The sequence below is a fragment of the Gymnodraco acuticeps genome, unplaced genomic scaffold (assembly GCF_902827175.1).
Source record: "Gymnodraco acuticeps unplaced genomic scaffold, fGymAcu1.1, whole genome shotgun sequence".
Taxonomy (NCBI): Eukaryota; Metazoa; Chordata; class Actinopteri; order Perciformes; family Bathydraconidae; genus Gymnodraco; species Gymnodraco acuticeps.
In genome coordinates, this window is record NW_022991213.1 from 1 (window position 1) to 23622 (window position 23622).

A 23622-nucleotide genomic window follows, 5' to 3' on the forward strand; every position below is an offset into this window, starting at 1 on the left:
TCCCTTTTTTCATATTCTGCTACCGGAAGTTATCTTTCAAATAAGAGCGCAGATGAGGACGGTCAATCCGTGTATCTACGGTCCATTTCTTTTCACAACGAAAACAGCCAAGACACATATTGAGCCCAGAAAATGAATGTTATTGAGGGCTGGAAATATAATAGGCCTGTGTCTAAAATGGACAACATTGTTAGGAGATTTCAACTATACAGCGATTCTGCACTGCGGTCACTCAGCCGCCTCTCGAGTTTGTTATTATTTTTTATGCCAATAGTTATTCGTGAGATCGATCCTGTTGGACTCAGTAGCCTACTAGTGAAACTACTCCCACAACAATTACTATGAAGTACTTACTGTGTACTTTTTGAGTAATCTTCTGTCAATGTCCCCTCCTGAGAACAAGAATGCATGTTTCTCTGCTATTTTGAATCAGCGTTAAAACACCTTTCTTCATGAGACTGATATTGTTGGACAGAGTATTTTAAAAGGATGGTAGACATGATATCAGCAATACTTCCAGTCAGTAGTCCAGCAGCAGCATTTTTACTCCTTGGAAAGTCTTGCCCGCTATTTAAATTGACTTTGATTGAAGTTAATAACAATATTGATATTATATAGATATATAGATATAGCATATTTGATGCAGTCTTTCTGAAACTTTTTAAATAAAATACTGCAAATTAAGTATATTTGTAATAGTGCCTTATCCCTCTATGGCATGACTTTTTATTTTGGGAGGAAAAACAATGTTTCACCATGTGTTTTAGTAGCTTAGGGGTCAATGATATTATATCAATTATAAAATGTGACCCCTCCACACCCCTCAACCAGGGGTTGGTTTGTTGCCTCAGGGCAACAATGATATAATACAAGGGTATTGAAACACCAAGGATTTCTACAATTCAGAAGAAATAGAAAAAACAACTCTATATGAATTCAAAAGGTGTGTGTGTGTGTGTGTGTGTGTGTGTGTGGTGTGTGTGTGTGTGTGGTGTGTGTGTGTGTGTGTGTGTGTGTGTGTGTGTGTGTGGTGTGTGTGTGTGTGTGTGTGTGTGTGGGTGTGTGTGTGTGTGTGGGTGTGTGTGTGTGTGTGTGGTGTGTGTGTGTGTGTGTGTGTGTGTGTGTGTGTGTGTTGTGTGTAAATTACATGCCAGTGTTTTATCTTTTTTTTAAATCTTTTTTTTTTTTAATCGTATAATGTCGGACTTTTTTTGCCGTCTGTGAGGAAAAGAAATGGGGCTTAGAGCCTCAAAATACTGAAATCTGTATTTTTGAAAATCTTATTTTCCTTCTAATTTGTTATTATTTTCTAAATAACACACTGTTATTTACTCAACAATAACACACAATTATCCTTGTTTTTATTTATTCGTTTAATTCTATAATCTTGGGCTTTTTAACATGCTTTTTAGCCGTAAATAAAGTCACTGGAAACAGACGTAGGCCTATAAGGGACTTTTCGAGCAATACACACCACAAACCCACTGAACAGATTACCCAAGATCCTCAGCTTGAAGCTCGTTGATTGGATGTTTTAGCCGCAATGCATGTTGGGATATGATGTTAATGCGATGATATCCGAAAACATTTAAAAAAAAATACTTTATTCCGAGTGTCTTGTTTTTCTCTTTGAAAGTCATCACATAACGGCATTGTAATACACAGTTCGGCTGCATTAATATTACATATCTGCGTAGTTCTTTATTTATAGAGCCCTGCTGAGAAGACTTCTGGACAAACAGGAGAACTGCCGCCAAAACTGAATATGTGACGTGGATCATAAATATATCAACAATTAAACAACATCTTGCATTTCTTTTCACACAATACGTCTCCTTGCAGTATCAATAGTAATTCGTCTGACTTTTATATTTGATCCAATTGGTAGTAGATAGGTTATATTTACACCATAACGGTGCACAGCTGATAGAAAAGGAAAGATATTACTGATTTTCTTTGAATATAAGAATGTAAATACTGAGTTGAGTGAATAGTCAGGGGATTTGGGTGATGGGAGACACATCTATGGAATCACAATTTCAATAGCTTACCATTAAATGACGGATATGCCTTTCTGTCTGTGATGTTTTACAAATCAGATGTTAATGTGTAGAAGTAAAACATGAGAAATAGTATAGCAATATCCTGTAAAATTATGTAAAAACATGAATAAAACTACACATATTCAGATTATACATACATAAGTGTCCTACACTAATAATACAAAGTTATTAATAGTATGCTGTGTGTACCTTGTGCACCGCCTAGTGGTTAAAGCACGTTATTGAATTATTTTTGTTGAATAATGTTATTTTTGTTGAATAATGTTATTTGATGAAAAAATATTAAGAGTACATACTTCATAGGGGGAAAGTAGAAGGTCAATGATAGAAATAAGAATATAAAAAAAAGAAGATATGTAAGTGATCTCTACAATAAAACAGTTTAGTGCTGGATGTACAAAGATATTAATATGAGGATGTGCAAAACAGACAAACTAATTAACCTTTATTAACACATTAAAGAATACTTTAGGTTAAGGTCTTCTTTCAAATAAGAAAAAAGCTACAGATAAATATTAAGCCTGACAAAGTGCTTAACGTCTAATATATTGCTTTCCTGCAATGTTAACTATGTTGAAGCACTTATTTTAACGATATTATACACATTAATTATACTCTTATGTATGTAGATAGTATAAGAAATGTGCAGAATATGACAGTTTAATGGTGGAGGTATACACACATATTGATAGATGTCTTGTAATGCACTGTTGAGGAACCTGTGACCCAAGTTTTTCATTAATTGCATAACTACACCGTAGTGTGTATGATATGTCAATAAACCTTTGAAAATCTTGAAATCTTGAAAGGGATGTGCAAAATAGTCATTATACGTTTTTAAGTACTATTAGTAGAGAATAACGAGTAATAATATACTTTATAGAGATCTGCAGATAAATGTTTAGTCTTCTCAAGCACCAACTATCAAATATCTCTCCTGATTGTTGGCACTTGACAATCACCTTCCCTGAATTTTACCCAGGTGTAACTAAAGTCTGATTTAAGGGTTGTTTGTATTTCACATCATTAATCAGAATCTGCAAAGTAACTCAAATAAATGTAGTGGAGTAAAAATACCAGGTTAACCTCTGAATTGTAGTGGAGTAGAATTACAAAGTAACAATGAGCTGTCATGTGGGTATATTAATGCTGCCCATTATGGACACAGCGATTTTCACCCATTTAGTAATTATATGTTTTAAATGTGTACACACCAATGTGTTTCCTATCGCCTAAACCTCCAGGGTGTACACAGTTTAATACTGTCAACTTCTAATTTTGGGAAAAAAAAAACGTCTTTTAAAACTACAATTCCCAGTAGAGACGTGCCATAGAGAACATGTTGCGAAACACAATAGCCAGCATGTGTAGTTCTGGGGGGGCGTTCGAGTCCAGTTTTGGATAGTGTGCCGTGGTTTCGTTCCATTTCAAAGAGCTGACGCTCGGCGTAACCTTGGCGCACTGCCACTCCAACATCCAATCCCAGAGCTTGAAGATTAATCACGGGGTTTGTCAACGGGACTGTAGTCCCAAAGGATAGCTGGGGATTATGGGTAGTGTAGTGTCTTCGGCCATCCTAAACTGAATTTTTTTTCGGATATAATATCGCATTAACACCACATCTGGCTTCACAGAGATCTTCTGTTACTGTCCTTTCTTCTTAGAGGAAGTACAGAAACACGTAACTCTGGATTTGTTTTAATGTTTGAGGTGCAATAAACGACACAGCAGCTTTTTGGCATGTTAAAACTATTATTTTCTGCCTCGCTCATGAGAGTAACAGCTGGCGAAATTACAGCCTCGCCTACTGATTTCAAATGTGTGCTCTAAAATGATATTTATAAATGACTATTATCATTATTATAAGCAAGACAATAAATGGCAAAGATATGTAGAAAATAAAACGTATTTAAGATACGTTCATAAGAAACGTAACGTTGGGAGAAAATAAGTTCTCGCTAAACGTAATTGAGAATGCAGTTTAGTTCTGTGGGGAACGTAATTTTTAGGAGACAGGGTTGCGGGAGGAGGGACATTGACAGAGGATTACTTTAAAAAGTACACAGTAAGTACTTCATAGTACTTGTTGTGGGAGTAGTAGTCAGTTTCACTAGTAGGCTACTGAGTCCAACGGATCGATCTCACGAATAACTATTGGCAGAAAAAATACTAACAAACTCGAGAGACGGTCCTGAGTGACCGCAGTGCAGAATCGCTGTATAGTTGAAATCTCCTAACAATGTTGTCCATTTTAGACACAGGCCATATTATATTTCCAGCCCTCAATACCATTCATTATCTGGGCTCAATATGTGTCTTGGCAAATGGACCGTAGATACACGGATTGACCGTCCTCATCTGCGCCTTATTTTGAAAGACAATTTCCAGTAGCAGAATATGAAAAAACGGGGGATTTTTGTTTCTGTTTTCTAGTGATTTAATTTTTTGTTTTGAGTAGAAGAAAATGAAAATCATCCCGTTTTTTTAAGTTTAGTAATCCATTTTTGACCATGATAAAGAAAAACGCCTTGTATTTCAATTTTGGTTTTTTCAATTTGAAAACGAAAATCAAATATCCAGTCGTTTTTTGTTTTTGAATATCCATTTGTGAAAAGAAAATCCAATGACCAAAACATACACTGACCGTGACGTCACCCCATTCAAAGTGAATGGGCAGAAGCATTGAAGCTTCAATGCTTCTAATTTCTAAGTAGTTAAATCATTTTTAAGTAGCAGCCAGATTAATATTAGGGATGTTGTTTCAACAGTTCAGGTGTTTAGCAGTATTATGGCCTGTGGGATGAAACTGTCCCTGAGTCAGGTGGTTTCATTACCGATGCTGCGGTAACGCCTGCCAGACGGCCAGCAGACAGAAAAGTTTGTGGCTGGGGTGTGATGAGGGGTCTTTTATAATCATGAGGGGCTTTCCTCCTGAGCCGCTGGGAGTAAAGGTCCTCCATGGATGGCAGCTCCGTCCTGGTGATGTTCTCTGCAGTTTTCACCACCCTCTGTAAGCCTTACGATTGCGGGCGGTACAGCTGCCGTACAGGCCGTGATGCAGCCAGTCAGGAATACTCTCTATTGCACCTGTAGAAGGTCACGGATGCTCTACTATGGTGCCACTGCTAGAAGTTGCAGGTAGCCTGGAGTCCTGTTGAATAACCTCCTCAGCCTGAGAGGAAGGAGAGCCGACTTGTCGAGTTTATTGGTGATGGTGGTGGTGTGAAGAGTCCATGTTCCGGGTCCCGTGATGAGTCATGTAAGGCCTCAGTGATGTGGACACCGAGAACCCTGAAGCTGCTGACTCTCTCCACCGTAGTCCCATTGATGGCGATGGGGGCGCGGTCCATCTTCTGACTGCTCCTGTAATCACAATGCAGCTCCTGGTTTGTGACGGGACGATGGAATCCCCTCGCGTTCTATTCCTGAACAAGATGTCAGGTTTTCGACCCTTCCTCTCTGTACGCCGTCTCGTCGCCGTCGCTGATCTGGCCGATTGACGGTCGTGTCGTCAGCAAACTTCACGATTGGTTGTTGGAGCTGTGTGGCCACGCAGTCGTGTGTGAACAGGGGAGTAGAGGAGAGGGCTCTACTATACAGGACGGTATCACCAAATAGTATCACCTAACAACTGTAAACAAATGACTATAAGTATATAGAGTATTTTTATAATACTGAAATTATTGTCTGATTTGTCTACTCTTTTGCTACATCTTTGCTTCATGAACATTTAAAAATAATAATATTGTACCATTAAAATGATTAATAATTTAGAGCCACAAGAAATTGAAATTATGAACTTATGTGAAAGTATCTGGATCTGCCATTTAAAATGACTTATTATAAATATGGACAGTATTAGGGCTGTCAAGGGTTACGCGTTAAACTCATAATATTTATGAAAACCTTTAAATTATTAAACTCCCGCACCAATTTATACCATGTGTTGCACAATAGTGAAAAGGCAAAGAAAGTGGAGGAATCAACACAATTAATTGATTTATAATTTGTTATCGTTTGACACCACTAGACAATATGCTTGACAATCAGCAATCTTTGAATTGGAAGAATTAGATTTGGTTGATGTGGCATATAAAGAAGTTGTAGAAAAGGAGCAAAAGATAGTACAACAATAACACCAAATAAAAATACAAAAAGAGTAAAGTAAAGATATGACAAACTACTATAATTTAAAGTGGAGAGCTTTGCAGATTTAAAAAAAAAGAGGCTGAGTAGTTGTTGAACAGAAATACTACTGAGGGGTATGCACGATTCATAGTATTGAATCTGTTGATGCTGAATAACGCTGGGTAATACAGGATCTATGCAGAACGCTCATTACAAACAGGATTTAAAGATGTATGATCTCATATTATTAGGAGTGAGTTACTTGCAACATCAAATAATTCTGAGGAGGAGACAGGTTAATATGTTCCTTTTGTTTCTTCTTTTTTGTTATTTGTTCTAGTGCAGTGTGTGATGGGGGGTTTGTAACGTTGCCTCAGTAGGTGTTGAATTGCCATGGCAATGCTAATAACAAACCGTAGGGGACTTGTGTGAGTAAATGGTGTTATCTACGTGTCTAGAACTAATTAGCTAATAAATAGTTACATTTACATTAAAACAAATCCACTTGGGTTGAATTCCAACATTAACAAAGTTTACGGGAAAAGGAAAAGTACATAAATGTTAACTTTTTGAATTAATAATAATAATCTTTAGTTATACAGCCCCTTCAAACAATTACAGTGCTTTCACAATATAACACTGAACAGAATGAATACACACAGACACTAAAATGCACTGAAAAACAGCAACTGAACACAATTATAAATGATGAGTGAAAGAAAAAAAGTCAAACTTAATAAAACGCATAAAATAACTATTTTATGATTTACTCTACATTCTTCTATTTGTATGTATTTATGACTCTCATTATATTCTCCAACATAAGGCTGAATTCACTGCTTTCCACTTGTCACTGGTAAATTGAGCTGCCTTTATCTCAGCCGAGCAGCTTGTAAACTTAACCACAGTAGCGACAAAAGGAAACTGAGAATATTTTGAACTCACACACACATGAACTCAAGCAAACCACAGCTGCTTTCGTTGTTTGAGCAACAATACTGAAAATATTACTTTTGGCAGGACAAAACGTTTATGATGCTTAACACGTTTGTTCAGCAGGATAATCTGCACATATTAACACCGCTTTGAAGCGTTACTGCCAATCTACAGAAGTAAAAAATCATCACTACATCATGGTCACGTGACTGTGCATCACCACTGTTAGCTACTAACGGGGGCTAATGTTTGGTGTTATGATGTTTAGTCTCATTTAGCCACTTGTTAGCCACCCGCCCATTTTTGACAATATACAGTAGTAAGCTTGAGACATTCACAAGTGAGGTATTTACTGACATATTTTAATGTGGATGAATAAAACGAACCATCTTTTCAGTTTGTTTTAACCACAGACCATATTTCAGGTGTCTAAACAACCACATGTTGAGACCAGGGAACAGGAAGTGGTCAAATGCCAACTTATTTCCGGGTTTTAGCACTCTTTACCTCACCACAGTTTGGGTAGTGGCTAATTAATATTTCCAGTTCAACATAGTCTAATATCAAGTGAATACAGATCAGCTTGTAAAAGCCTTTTTACATCCTCAGATAACATCTAATTATTTGCATTTTGCATCAACAGCTGAAGATGTATAATGCTGTGCCAAATACACCCACAGAAGTGTGTGTGAGGCAAATGGAGAGTTCTCACAGTAAGTGACTGTGTAAAGCCACTGTTGTTTCAGTCAAACAAGGCCACAACACCCTTGTTTCGGTTCTATTTTGATTAGGAACAATCTAAATGTGGCATATATGATGGTAGCCACATTGTTCTTTAACTGTTACATCATGGCACATGTGGTCTTATTTCCAACTGCAGCCCAAATTGTAATAAGGATTATACGGTTATAGTGTAGTCATTTTTGGTGTGATTGTGTGATTTGGATATGTTATAGAAAGGTTGGATTGTCCTACTATTTTTCATATTACTGTAACTCACATTTTAAAATCAATGCAGCAGAGTCACTAAAGCTAGGTTGGGTGGCAAGAGTGAAAGTGAGCTCTAACAAATTAAATGGAACTAAAAGATGCTCTGTGTGTCATGTGAGTGTTTGTGGTTATTGGGTGTATTGGACTGTTGACTTTGTTATTTGAATTGTTGGGATCCTATTATATATTAGGATTTATTACATTTTTGCGGCGAAGCTTGTATTTTCATCTCATCATACTGTCTTGTCCTATATGTATCTCTTGTATGTACTTTGAAATAAAATAGGTTTTGATTCATCTTACAGATAAAAACCCAGCCCACTGTTACAAACCATTTTGCGATTAAATAAGCTAGCAGCACTATCTCCAAGCGTCCCTGAATCTATCATTCAGGACGATTACAATTATTGGAGGGACTAACTTCTGTCTTCACGAGTACAAATATGAGTACAGTCAGACAACTCACGTGTTTCTTTAACATGTTTATTAGAAGCAGCATATAGTTGAGTTTGGCGACTAGGCTCGGGCATCATCACTCCATAGATATACATAGCACGATGAGTGATGATCAAATAACTAACCCCCGAGCCTACAGGTGGAAGCTGGGGTGATGGTGGGGCAGCAAGCAGCAGCGACGTAGAGGTAGCTGCAGCAATAGCAGCAGCAAGCAATGCATGGAGAGAGATCTGGCAGGTTAAATAGAGCGGCATATTAAGGAGACTCTGTTTGGTTGGTTGTAGAGTGGCAAGGGGGCGTTATGTATGAATGCAGCATAAGTGCTCGAGTTGACAGCCTGAACTAGCTCGCAGGCTTCGCCCCATTTTTGGTTATTTTCTCAACAAATGTATATAAAAAACATTTGAGATTGCCTCCCCTAGCTCTAAAGGCAGACATCATGTCAATCAGTGATCAATAGTGTGTTGTATTTGTATCTGTGGAAATATTGACCATGTGTTCGTGAGGTCAGATGTTCAGAAACTGAGCATTATAAATGTTTATTGTTATGTCACATGGTCATAACCATTAAGTATGGTGATGAGGCTGTAACATCCCACAGAGTAGAGCAAAGAGCAGCCCCGAAATGGACCGTGTGACTCGCCCCACAAAACACACACCAGGTTCACTCTGAGTAGGTTGGGAGTTGGTCAGAAATCCACTTGCCCAAAGTCAATTATCACACGACCCTGTACTAATAGTTGTATAGGTTATTAGCAGTTAAATGAGTTGTCATCTTTTTTTTAAATTAATCTGGAGTTTCGACCGCATCCTATAACTCCACCCAACTAATCTCCCGTTCCAGGGTATTGGAAAGCTCTCGTGCATTTAGCTCCTTAACTTTGTCTTTACCTGCCTCCCATCTCTCCCCACCCAATGAATGACACACTGTGACTGTTTAACTCCTTCAAAGCATCAGTCACTCTGAGTCAATACACACTAGTATTACTAATGGCCTGAGGACTTAATTCACTATCATTAGCCAAATTGCACTTTTTAACAGGGCAATACAGGAATATCTTATTAATACTGATACACCACTGTCTTTATTGTAATATCCATTTAATATATTGTTGTACAATGTTCACAATTTTACTTTAACTTCATTTATATATAAATATATCTTTTCGCTATTTTATTTTATCTTTTATTTGACATTTTACTTAAGCTTCTTTTTTTAGGTTAATGTCTTTGATTTGACACAAAACCCAATTCCAGTATTCTGATTCTGATATCATTTTGAGATTGCCCAATTAGTACTGCACAAATGCACGACTCAACAGAGATGTGAAAGTAGCAGGATGGCCAACACCTGAGCTACTTTGATCATCAGGTCAGAAAGATAAATGTACATGCCAATGTTTACATTGTTTATTTTTTACGTGCAACAAGTGTTTGTGCATCTTGACCACATAGTATTTGATGGGCCCTATTTCAACGTTTTTTTATTCGTCTATGATGACTCTCTCAATTGACTGCCAATTTCAAACACCTGTCTACTGTACCTGTACCTGTTGTTGATGACGTTATATGACGTTTTTTGTTCTGTTTTTCTTCAGAATCTGAGAGAGAGGAGGAAGGCCAGCGAGCAGACAGAAGAAAAACAATTCAGAAAAGACGGACAGAACCAAAAAGAGGAGGACGACAATGACGCGTTACAACCGCTGCAGCACTGTGGACATGGACAAGGTGTGTGTGTGTGTGTGTGTGTGTGTGTGTGTGTGTGTGTGTGTGTGTGTGTGTGTGTGTGTGTGTGTGTGTGTGTGTGTGTGTGTGTGGTGTGTGTGTGTGTGTGTGTGTGTGTGTGTGTGTGTGTGTGTGTGTGTGTGTGTGTGTGTGTGTGTGACTTGGTTGTAAGATCACATGGAGAAGTGTGTATTCCTACATAGATTATCTCTTGTATGTGTGTGTTTGCTGAGCTGATCTGTAATGGCATACTCTGGACTGGAATGAGAGCGACCAAATAACATAGAATAGTTCGAGCAGTGTATATGCGCTGTTGATGGGGGGTAGAATAAAGGTGAACAGTCTTCAGGTTATTCACCCTGCCTCCTTTCATCCGACTGGCCTGTTTGTGAGTAGACTCTGGCTGGTAGTAACAGAATACTTGGAATGCTGTTACGTAATTGGGATTACAATCAGATCAGATTACCATTTAAAAATGCATTTAGAATATGATTTCCAGTTCTTCTAGATTATTGTTTGTGCCAAGAGGCATCAAAGCATGAAGATACAGTGCATTGCAAAAAATTATTATCTTATTTCTTGTCTGTAGTTGAGTTAACTCCAAGTATACTAATTCATTAAGTAACTTTTATAATTGGATTAGGTTTCTCTTTATTTTTTTAATCTGCAAGAAGTTATTTTGTCGGAATCTCAGTAAGACACAAACGTTTGTTCGTTCAGATATCACATGATGATGCTTTTTAACCCTCCTGTTATCCTTGGGGTCAATTTGACCCCATTCAATGTTTAACGTATCTAAAAAAATGGTTCACATTATTTTTTTTGCTTAGTATTTCATGACTTTTCCTAATTTAGTGAGGACTAATGGGTAAACATAAAATTAAAATGAAGATCTTTTTTAAATGTCCTGTACACACTTTGTACGCATCGGTGTTCCTTGGCGTCAATTTGACCCCAGGCTGTTTTAGTAATATAAAACATAAAAATGTCAATATTTTACACATATTTGTGTTGATTGTGTAGGATGATATCGAGGTGACTATTACATGCAAATGTATCATTGTAAAAAAAAAACGACCCTCTGCTTTAGTTATTGGTCCTTTAACAACATCAAAAAGATCTTACTCTAACATTTTATTTCAGTCAGTGAGATTTTATGGTGATTTATATATTTTTCAATAGTCACATAATAGGAATTCTGGATGTATAAAGGGGTCTGTGGGGGGAAGGTTGGGGTAATGTTTTATTTAAATGGTTATTTAGGTAGTCAACTAAGATACCTAAAGCACCAGAGACATACATTTTGGTTAAAATTTGGAATATGATCATTGTCTTGAGTTTTAAACTACAAAGAGGACAAAGGGTGTAAAGTAAATCTGAGGATACCAGGAGGGTTAAATCATGTTCATGTGATGGAGCAGTTTGACAAAGAATGTTTTTCTAGTCTTCAGCTGTATCAGCATACCAGCTCCTCACAAAGCACATAGTGATGGCACATTCAACCAGTCCATCTAGCTATCTCTGTTGCCAAGCATCAATGTAATGAGTTAAACGCGTCACTGTTCACATAGTAAACCTCGCCTTGGCCACATCACACTCCACAGTGTTTCCATCCGTAAAAGCTACTCCCAAAGCTACTCCCAATCTATTCTTCTAAAAAAGACGAGTTAAGCCCTGTAGTACCAGTTTGAGTGTTTAGGTGCCATGTAAAATAAATCATGTGCTTCGAACACACCCATCACAGAGCTCTATTGTGGTGTGATTTCAATAACCAAACCCATGTGCCACATAAACAGGCGTGTCATGTGTTATACTGAGTGGTACACTGGAAAACAGGACCAGAGCAGAGCTACTGCACAACATTAAAAAGTATCTCATAAACAGATAAGATTATTTGATTTGAGTCACAGGTTTTATTGTCATGTACAATAGTGACAAAGTATAATTGTTGGCTCTTCCCAGGCTTTTCCAGTGCAAGATACAAGGTATGATGTAATAGTTATACATCATTTTACATCAGAACAAATATTCACACCAGATTTTTGGACATGTGGCAAAACTACAATATAGTAAAATTAGGTTTAACTTTAAAAGGTAAAAACATTCACTGAAGATGCCGCCTTGTTAACTTTAAACTTGTTTTATAGCTTTGTATTGTTGACACAGTGTACTTTGTGTACACACAGTGCAGGGAGAAACTGTAAAGGAGTCCCAAATTATTTAGCTAATAACCTGTGTGGTGTGTGTGTGTGTGTGTGTGTGTGTGTGTGTGTGTGTGTGTGTGTGTGTGTGTGTGTGTGTGTGTGTGTGTGTGTGTGTGTGTGTGTGTGTGTGTGTGTGTGTGTGTGTGTGTGTGTGTGTGTGTGTGTGTGTGTGTGTGTGTGTGTGTGTGTGTGTGTGTGTGTGTGTGTGTGTGTGTGTGTGTGTGTGTGTGTGTGTGTGTGTGTGTGTGTGTGTGTGTGCACGACATTAACTTTGAGTCTGCCAACACTCAGGAATGCGAGGCAATATTTCACAAATGCATGTGGTTCTTTTGTATGGTGTGTCACATGATCATTCAAGGTACACACACCAGCATCCTTGTATTTCATTTTAGAATACCATCAGCATGACAGGCCTTAATATGAGGAGACCATATTGACTGTCAGTTATTGCCAGTCTGATGGTAATGAATAGTGTAAATCAATAATGATAGAACAATTAGCAAACTAAAGTATATATCCATGATAAGATTGTCATGTGACATGGTCGTTCATTTTTCTCCTATTATGCTATTTTTAGGCATATATCATGGGCATCAGATAAATAAAATATATAAAAAACATATCTATGATGTGTTTTGCTCAAAATACCAAACAAATCATGCATTTTAGACATCCCTCACATCCCTCTATTTCAGCCCTGTTAGAGAATGGCTGATTCACTGCTGGTCCCGCCCCCTTTTGAGCAGCTGGCACACTGTGAGTTCTGTGACGAGCAGGCTGTCTGCTCTGCTCAGATACAGCTAAATAGAGTGGCGAAGTCCCTCCTCTTCCGGTGGACCTCCATGGGATCTTATTTTGAAAAATTATGTATTGAAGTCAATGGAGAGAGAAAGATTATCTTTCGATCCCGTTTGAATTGTGCCACAAATTACACACATGATGTTTGTCAATTTAAAAGATAATTTTGGAAGTAAAAAAAAAAAATGTGTCGTAAAACTGTGAAGTAACACATTTGTTTGTGTTAAACGCTCAATGAACTACATCTCTGGTCTCGCAGAACAACACACGTCACCAAGATGGCCGTCACTACTGTCTTTTTGAAAGATTGACTACCCTCACTATCACCACAATGAAACACGTCCAGAAGAATGTCATGCGAAGCTGCCTGCCTTTGATTCTCTCTGAACTGCCTGGTCTTTTTAATGTTTAATGTCAACCATTTGTGCAGATAGCATGAAGTAGAAAAGATCGGCGATGCTAATGTAGCGTTAGCATTTCTCCCCCGGGCTTAAATTGTGTATTATAGAATGATCACACCGGTGACAGTACTCTTCAAAGGGTTCACGAAATATGACTACTACTCTTACTGTTTAACATTTTGGGTTACTTAATGTTACTTCATATTAAGGCTAATAAAAATGACAAGGCTGTAATGCTAACAAACGTGCTAGCTACTAGCTAGGTAGCTAACTTGATCCAGCCGCTCCTGGTCCTTTCATCAGACGGGAAGTGAAAGAACGAGCAACCCAGCTAGACATTTTTGGTTCTAAAAACATTCTGAGAATGTTACAGTCAATGGAAGGTTTTCAGCGGGAAGTTTTTGTTTGGTTCCCAGAACGTTCTTCTGAAAGGTAGGATAACGTTCTCTAAAAACATTCTTCAAATGTTTTTGATAACATTGTTAGAACTATAATTAAAACGTTTTCAGCTGCAAGTTAGATTTGTTTATGTTGCCAGAATGTTATTATTTTAGAGAAGGATAACATGGTTTATGTTAAGAAAAGTATGCAAATGTTCTGTGGTAACAATTTACTAAAATATGTTTACATTATTAGAACATAAAGACATAATATTCCTGTAATTGTTCGACTCAAAATTCCTGGGTAAATGCACTGACCACTGTGGTCATTAGGATGATTATGATAGTTTACTTAACTATTGGAATTTGACTATTAACACATGTAAAAGGATGACTCGGAATCAGCTGGTGAAAGTAACATTTGTTTATTAGAAAAGGGGAGCTGGGAGTGGAGGTTGGTTATGGCTGCAGTGGGAAACAGTTGTTCCAGGGTGGGTAGAGAGGCCTGGCTGGTCTTGGGAGTGTGGAAGGCCTTGGATTCCTCCTGGGAGAGACACAAAAATGAGTGTGAGGCAAAAGCAGGCAAAGTTGTCAAAGAATATGCTGGTAAAAAGCTAGAGCGACACGCAAAAAAACCATTCACGGCAACAATCCTGCAGGGAATGAGTGCAGGCTGCAGGTTTTCATAGTGTGGCTGATGAGCAGGTTGCAGGTGTGGTTGATTGGAGATTGCTCCCAGCCGTGTAGAGCAGACCAGCAGGCAGGTGTGGGGGGGGGGGGGGGGCACTAACCCACTAACCCACTAACCCACTAACCCACTAACCCACTAACCCACTAACAGGGGTTTCAGGGACGGGCAGTGATAGTCGGTCCATTCTTCTATATGTCTGTCTTTGGTTTTCTAAGTGTTATTCGATCCATATGACCATAGAGATATGTGCATAAACAACAAAAACACTTGGGGTATAATGTTCGAACAATGTTATCACCAAACATTTTAAGAATGTTTTTAGAGAACGTTATCCTACCTTTCAGAAGTACATTCTAGGAACCAAAATAAAACTTCTCGATGAAACCATTCCTAGAACAATGAATGGTAACATTCTCAGAATGTTTTTAGAACCAACAATGTCTAGCTGGGAACTCAGACATGCCTACGCAAACGTGCAATATCATGAATTACGTGCTTGTTTTTTTCTAAAATCGAAAATGTGGTGACATCAGATTTCTTTTAAATATCCTTTTCAAACAAATGCAGCAAGTTTGTTTTTTAAAGCGCCCTACAAATAAATCTGACGTTGACCATGACCCTGTTAATATTTCGCAACACAGGAACATTTTATAAATAAATAATAACCTCCTGAAAACATTATCCAAATGTTACTTTCAAATGTTCTTCTTTGGTTATCATGTAACATTGAGGGACCGTTTTATAAAGAACATCTTTAATGTGTTACCCAACAACGTCCAAAACACATCCTTAGAATGTTGGAGGCAAAACGTTCCACCTTTGTTAACATATCACATTAAAGGAACATTTTATAAAACACTTTCTGTCATCTCAGGCGTCATAACATCCTGAAAATATTTTCAGAATGTTGCTTGGAGAATGTTCTTTATTTGTTTTCATGTAACATTAAAGGAACATTTTATAAAAAAATAATAACCTCCTGAAAACATTATCCAAATGTTGCTTTCAAAATGTTCTTCTTTGGTTATCATGTAACATTGAGGGACCGTTTTATAAAGAACATCTTTAATGTGTTACCCAACAACGTCCAAAACACATCCTTAGAATGTTGCAAGGAAAACGTTCCACCTTTGTTAACATATCACATTGAAGGCACATTTTATAAAACACTTTCTGTCATCTCAGGCAAGGCAAGGCAAGGCAAGTTTATTTATATAGCACTTTTCAACACAAGGCAATTCAAAGTGCTTTACAAAAAATGAAAGACATTAAGAAAATGGCATTTAAAATCAGTCATTAAAAAGAAAAGCTAATAAAATAAACATTAAAAGAAAAAATACATGGATAAAAGTTTCAGTGCAGTCTAAGATATGAATAGTTCAATTAAACATTAAAAGAAAAAGTACATGGATAAAAGTTACGGTGCAGTCTAAGATATGAATAGTTCAATTAAAAGCAGCGACAAAAAGAAAAGTCTTCAGCCTGGATTTAAAAGTAGTCAGAGTTGCAGCGGACCTGCAGGTTTCTGGGAGTTTGTTCCAGATATTTGGAGCATAATAACTGAACGCTGCTTTACCATGTTTAGTTCTGACTCTGGGGACAGAAAGCTGACCAGTCCCTGAAGACCTGAGAGAATGGTTCATAATTTAGCAGGAGGTCAGAAATGTATTTTGGGCCTAAACCATTCAGTGCTTTATAAACCAGCAGCAGTATTTTGAAATCTATTCTTTGACACACAAGAAGCCAGTGTAAAGACTTCAGAACAGGAGTGATGTGATCCACTTTCTTAGTGTTAGTGAGGACTCGAGCAGCAGGGTTCTGAATCAGCTGCAGCTTCCTAATAGATTTTTTAGTGAGACCTGTGAAGACACCATCGCAGTAGTCGAGTCTACTGAACATAAAAGCATGGACAAGTTTTTCCAAATCCTGCTGTGACATTAGTCTTTTAATCCTAGATATATTCTTTAGGTGATAGTAGGCTGATTTAGTAACTGTTTTAATGTGACGGTTGAAACTCAGGTCAGAGTCCATGACTACACCTAGATTTCTGGCTTTATCTGTTGTTTTGAACATTGCAGACTGAAGCTCAGCGCTAACTTTTATACGTTCTGACTTGGCTCCAAAAACCATTACCTCAGTTTTATCTTTGTTTAATTGGAGAAAGTTCTGACACATCCAGTCATTGATTTGTTCAATGCACTTACTCAGTGTTTGAATTGGAGCATAGTCTCTTGGTGAAATTGTTACGTACATTGGTGTGTCATCTGCATAGCTATGGTAACTTATTTTGTTGTTTTTCATTATCTGAGCCAGTGGTAGCATGTAGATGTTAAAGAGAAGAGGCCCCAAGATGGAGCCTTGAGGAACCCCACATGTCATATTTGTCAACTCAGATGTGTATTTACCTATAGAAACAAAGTTGTTTCTGTCCTTTAAGTAGGATTCAAACCAATTTACGTGTAGAACTGTTTCCGAAAGTCCCATCCAGTTTTCCAGTCGGTCTAGTAATATGTTGTGGTCAACAGTGTCAAACGCAGCACTGAGATCTAATAATACTAACACTGAAGTTCTGCCACTGTCTGTGTTTAAGTGGATGTCATGAAAGACCTTTACAAGAGCAGTCTCAGTGCTGTGGTTTGGACGAAAGCCTGACTGGAACACATCGAAACAGTTATTTAAATGCAAGAAATTACTCAACTGTTGAAAAACAACTTTTTCAATGATTTTACCTAGAAATGGGAGGTTTGATATGGGCCTGTAATTGTTCATTACTGAAGCATCTAGATTATTCTTTTTTAAGAGCGGTTTAATGACTGCAGTTTTCAGGGCCTGTGGAAAAATACCTGAGTGAAGAGATTTGTTTACTATATGAAGTAGATCTGAGGCCATGCAAGGCAAAACATCTCAGGCCTCAATAACATCCTGAAAACATTTGCAGAATGTTGCTTGGAGAATGTTCTTCATTTGTTATCATGTAACATAAAGGAATATTTTATAAAACCCTTCTGTCATCTCAGGCCTCAATAACATCCTGAAAACATCCTCTGAATGTTGCAGTTAAAACGTTATGTCTTAGTTAACCTTAAACCTTATAGGAACATTATTTGAAAAAATAAACATCCTAAAAGGTTCTTTGAACATCAGATTAAAACGTTTCTTTAAAACCTTATTAGAACCAATAGGTAACGTTAGCCAAAGTTGTGAGAACGTTCCTCGCTAGCTGGGAAGACCCATTGCTGGTATGATAACAACCTGGTACTAAGCACACAGGCATCTTGTTAAAGTTATCTTATGGCCAGCGCCATATAGATAGATTATATCTATATGGCGCTGATCTTAGCTATCTCTTAGTGGAGGAAAACAATTGTGCCATCACTTACGCAACTCTGGGATTTGTAGTCTGTCTAGTTGCGTATTTTTCATAGTCTTATATTTCAACAATTTTACGACAAACTGTGACTTTTTTTGACATGGAAATTATTTTTTAAGATTGACAAACATCATATGTGTAATTCATGGCACAATTCAAACGGGATCGAAAGATAAGTTTTCTCTCTCCATTGACTTCAATACATTATTTTTCCGAAATAAGTTCCCATGGACCGGAAGTAGATGGGCGTGACTTCGCCACAGAACCGCAGTGACGCGTCATAAAACCCGGAAGTAAACTCCTTCCGGTTCCTTCGACAAAAATGCAATGCAATTTCTCCGTAGGATTTTGGAAAATAGCTCGAAATAAGGTCTGTGGTTGACACACATTTAAGAAAACGTTTTGTTCAGCCGGATCATTTCCACATGTCTACCCTACTTTTATAATTTTCTAATCATAAATCTAGTCGCCAGAAGCAAAATGCTAACGTTATGCTATAAACGAACTACAGCAGGGTCGCTGATTCAACGTCACGCCGACTTAAGATCCATATTCAAAAATACAGATTCAACATTGTACAAGTTAAAGCATTTGTTTTAATAGTTTGCAGGAGGCAGGTACTTGCTTTCAAGCAGAACAGGGCAAACAAACTTAGCGGGAGTGTTTTACGTGTTCGGTGTAATGACGTAAAACGGCCTCGACAACTTCTGTAGTCCTATTCAGCCACTTGTTAACCATCGTTTTTCAGACACGTTAACTCTTCAAAAATCACCAGTGGGGTCACCGCTGATGTATTTAATGTCATAGAACAAAACGTGATCTGTCTCTTTAATTTGTGTCAAACACAGACCTTATTTCGAGCTATTTTCCAAAATCCTATGGAGAAATTGCATTGCGTTTTGTGTTTTGTCTAGAGGGAACTTTGGGATTTTACATGCTCAAAAACCTATGTAACACACTACAGGGAAGGTGAATCTCCAAAAAAGCATAATAGGGCCCTTTAAAGTATTTTTACCCATTTTTCTTTCCATGTCATGCTTTTACGTGGGCGTCTGTGGCTCAGGGGGTTGATGGTCATCCTCCAACCGTAGGTCAGCGGACCCCAGCCCCTGCAGTCAACATTTTGATGTGTCCTCGGGCAAGTTACTTAACTCTAATTGATCCCTGAGCAGGTGGCACTTTCTATGGCAGCCTCTGCCTCTGTGTGAATGGGTGAAAGCTGACTTGAATATGTAAATCGGGGGAAAAGCACTGTAGAAATGCAGTCAATTTACCATTTTTCTTCTTCACACTGTTTTATTTAGATTTAGCCGTGTACATGTTGTGCCCAGCATTACCTACTATCAGCTCAACTAGGAAAACCACACTCTCTGTTCATCACTTTGTCCTGAGTGAACGGAGGTAATAAAAGACAGAGCAGGGCGTTACGAGGCAATACCCTGATGTTGATAAGTTGTAAACCCGACAGTGATATGACAGGAAGCTGAGCAGTCACTGTCAGCAGGAGTGCCACGGCATGCTGAACAGTCAGTTTGACTGGATGTGTTTAAATGGAAAAGGAGATGTCAGACAGAGGGACTGCTCATTGTGTGGTAGAGTTGCCGCTGAGGATCTTCAGATTTCTTTGTGTTTAAATGAGAGAAGGTGATAAACGCGTATCACCTAGGTGGTAAAAAGGTTGTTTATTTGAATCAGTGTGGGACAAGATAAACAACCTGAGGTCACTGTGTCAGTCCGTGCCTGATACCGATGTGCTCAGAGGGGTTTATAGGTTTTATAGTCACAGATCAGTGTGATACTTGACTGTACAACCCACTTTTTGTATGCGTGTCTCCCGTAGGAAAGGATACTCAATTTGAAAAAAACGATTTAAAATTGTTTTGACTAATATGAAAACAAAAATGCAGGAAGGATGGATCATTTTCGCAGCATTATTCTCATTATGATGAAATTAAATAATCAGTTGTAGAGGAACTAGAATACTATTATCAGGTGGGGATATGTCTGCAGCTCCACAATACTTAATTTCAAATATTGTATTGTATAATAATATTGTATATATTTACATTTAGATTAATTGTGCAAGACCTAGCTTTAGGCATGAGGAGCTTGTAAAGCACTTATAATAGTATCTAATCCGATGGTCTTTGACTTAAAATGTTTTATATTTTCTAGCACAAACACAATACAAACATCCAGGCAGTCACTTCCTGGTTTGTTAAGTCTCAGTTTGTAACTCTCTGCTGCCACCTGCTTGAGACAACCACGTTTCTGTGATAACTGTTCTTGGTGCTTTCTCCAGCACAGCCATATTTATGTGTATAGAATATGTTTGACTCATTTCTCATTGGTTGTATCTCAACAGGATTTGGTAGACTGGCGGAAGCCCCTGGCATGGCAGGTGGGCCACCTGGGAGAGAAATACGATGCGTGGGTCCACCAGCCAGTCGACAGACCCATCAGACTGTTTGGAAACCCCTTACTGGAGGCCGGCACCAAGACCTCATGGTAAGAGACTTGATGAATAATATACCGGTAGCCACCAACTGTCCCCACCCACCTGTAAATCATATTTCCAACAGTTAACAACCACTCACAACAAATTCCAATCACAACGCTCAAAAAGTAAACTCGCACAAAGGCCATGTGCTTGAGCTCCGTCCATTGAGACAGACCTCCCAGCTAGAAATGTTTGGTTCTAAAAACATTCTGAGAATGTTATCATTCATTGTTCTAGAAACGTTTTCAGCGGGACGTTTTCTTTTGGTTCCCAGAATATTCTTCTGAAAGGTAGGATAACTTTCTCTAAAAACATTCTTAAAATGCTTGGTAATAACCTTTTTTAATTGTTTTTGATAATATTGTTAGAACATTATGCCTTACTATTCTTAAAACGTTTTCAGCTGCAAGTTAGATTTTTTTATGTTGCAAGAATGTTATTATTTTAGAGAAGGATAACATGGTTTATCGTTCCGATTTATCAGAAGTCTTTTCTTTCTTTTTTTAAAATGCGACCAGCAGCTAGTACAAGTCACTGTCGGTGTCACATGTACTGGAGGGGACCCAGAGTCAGACTCGGAATCAGCTGGTGAAAGTAACATTTGTTTATTAGAAAAGGGGAGCTGGGAGTGGAGGTTGGTTATGGTGGCAGTGGGAAACAGTTGTTCCAGGGTGGGTAGAGAGGCCTGGCTGGTCTTGGGAGTGTGGAAGGCCTTGGATTCCTCCTGGGAGAGACATACAAATTAGTGTGAGTCAAAAGCAGGCAATGTTGTCAAAGAATATGCTGGTAAAAAGCTAGAGCGGCACGCAACAAACCGTTCACTGCAACAAACCGTTCACGGCAACAATCCGGCAGGGAATGAGTGCAGGCTGCAGGCTTTCATAGTGTGGCTGATGAGAAGGTTGCCGGTGTGGTTGATTGGAGATTGCTCCCAGCCATGTCGAGCAGACCAGCAGGCAGAGAGAGAGAGACACACAGTAGAAACAAACACATACAAACACTAACAGGGGTTTCAGGGACGGCAGTGACAGTCGGTCCGTTCTTCTATATGTCTGTTGGTCTCAAATCTAAAGGGTGCAATAACGATTTTTATCCAATATGCATAAACAGCGGACACTGTTTATACGCAGCCCTCACAAACCACACACGGCCAGATAGCTTATCTGACAGTTATAACCTACATACGAGACACAACCTTTATAGTCAGAAAAAAGTGTGATTATTTTCTGATATTTTACACATGATATTATGAATACTGTGGGCCTACATACCTTAGTGTGATTATTAGTGCATGTGAGTGAATATTGGCATGCAAATTCGTTTTTACACGTCCTATTCATTGTCTCAATGCACTCATACATCTTAAGAAAGTTATCACCAAAAATGTTAAGAATGTTTTTAGAGAACGTTATCCTACCTTTCAGAAGAACATTCTGGGAACCAAAATAAAACGTCCCGCTGAAAACATTCATAGAACAATGAATGGTAACAAACATTTCTAGCTGGGAACTCACACATGCCACCGCAAACATGCAATATCTGCTTACAGCTTATCATGAATTACGTGCTTGTTTGTTATTTTCTAAAATATGGTGACATCAGATTTTTTTTCAAAACATCCTTTTCAAACAAATGCAACCAATTTGTTTTTTAAAGCGCTCTAGAAATAAATCTAATGTTGACCATGACCGTGTTAATATTTGCCATCACAGGAACGTTTTATAAAAAAAGAATAACATCCTGAAAATATTTTCAGAATGTTTCTTGGAGAATGTTCTCAATTTGTTATCATGTAACATTGAGGGAACGTTTTATAAAGAACATCTTTAATGTGTTACCCCAACAACGTCCAAAACACATCCTTAGAATGTTGCAGGCAAAACGTTCCACCTTTGTTAACATATCACATTAAAGGAACATTTTATAAAAAAACGTTCTGTCATCTCAGGCCTCAATAACATCCTCAAAACATCCTCTGAATGTTGCAGTTAAAACGTTATGTCTTAGTTAACCTTAAACCTTATTGGAACATTATTTGAAATAATAAACATCCTAAAAAGGTTCTTTGAACATCAGATTAAAACGTTTCTTTAAAACATTATTTGAACCTGTAGGTAATGTTAGCCAAAGTTGTGAGAACGTTCCCCGCTAGCTGGGCTAGCTCCACAAAATCCTAATAGTGTAAAGTAACTCCTTATATATACTGTATATATATATATTTAGGATTGTGTTAATGGCCAACATGATGTTTATCCAATCAAAAATATGCATTGGTTTTATTGACACAAATGTTCCAGGATGATACAAAAACTAAAGCGATACGTTGTGATGCAATAATGGCGATTAAAGTGTTGCTGCAGGGGACTTATAGTAGGACACTTGTTGGTACGTGGAAAGGTCCCAAGATCCTCAGTTTATCCGGAAAAATCCTCAAACGGTGTGATGCTGAACCTTAGTTTATTCACCGTTGCCTACCTCTAATCTGAGTCAGTATAGCATTGCATGCTGGGATTGAGAGTTTATTAAAAATAGTTTCTAAGTGAAAATACAAAGCTAAAAGTGCGAAATAAATTGGGAAATGTCCAGTCTTGTTCATTCAAAGTGTCTACGGTGGCACATTAGGCCAAAGCTATTGGAACAAAATTAAGCAAATATCTAAACATTAACCACAAAACCTCTATATCCCCATGACAAGTCCACTCCTATATAATTCTCAGTGTCTGATGAAACATTTGTATCGTAATGAAGGGATGCCATCTCAATTGGCTGTTCAAACATCTTTTTTGAACATTGTACCATAAAGAAACAGTTGTAGTCAATGATTCCTAAACATATTTTAACCCTGACAGCAATGAGCTGTTGCACTCCAAATCCCTTTTATAGTGTTCTACACAATCATGTAAGCAGCTTTTTAACTAACCCATTAAGTATTTTAAGATTAAGGTTCCTGCTCCTCTGAGGCCGCACCACACTCAGTGTG

The 23622-nt window shown here is 38.0% G+C and overlaps 1 protein-coding gene across 2 annotated transcripts in view; it reads left to right on the forward strand.

The window, feature by feature from the left end:
* Positions 1–10157: 10157 nt before the first annotated feature.
* The window catches only part of LOC117561354 (fatty acid 2-hydroxylase-like), a 29117-nt gene continuing 15652 nt past the window's right edge, over positions 10158–23622 (forward strand). The window contains exons 1-2 of one of the 2 annotated variants that reach the window (XM_034238648.1): positions 10158–10301; positions 20508–20650. In XM_034238648.1, coding sequence (XP_034094539.1) covers positions 10260–10301; positions 20508–20650 — 185 coding nt within the window. In that variant the 5' untranslated portion in view covers positions 10158–10259. Of the gene's footprint in view, positions 10302–19085; positions 19281–20507; positions 20651–23622 lie in introns of those variants that run through there. The other variant, XM_034238649.1, reaches the window with a different exon arrangement.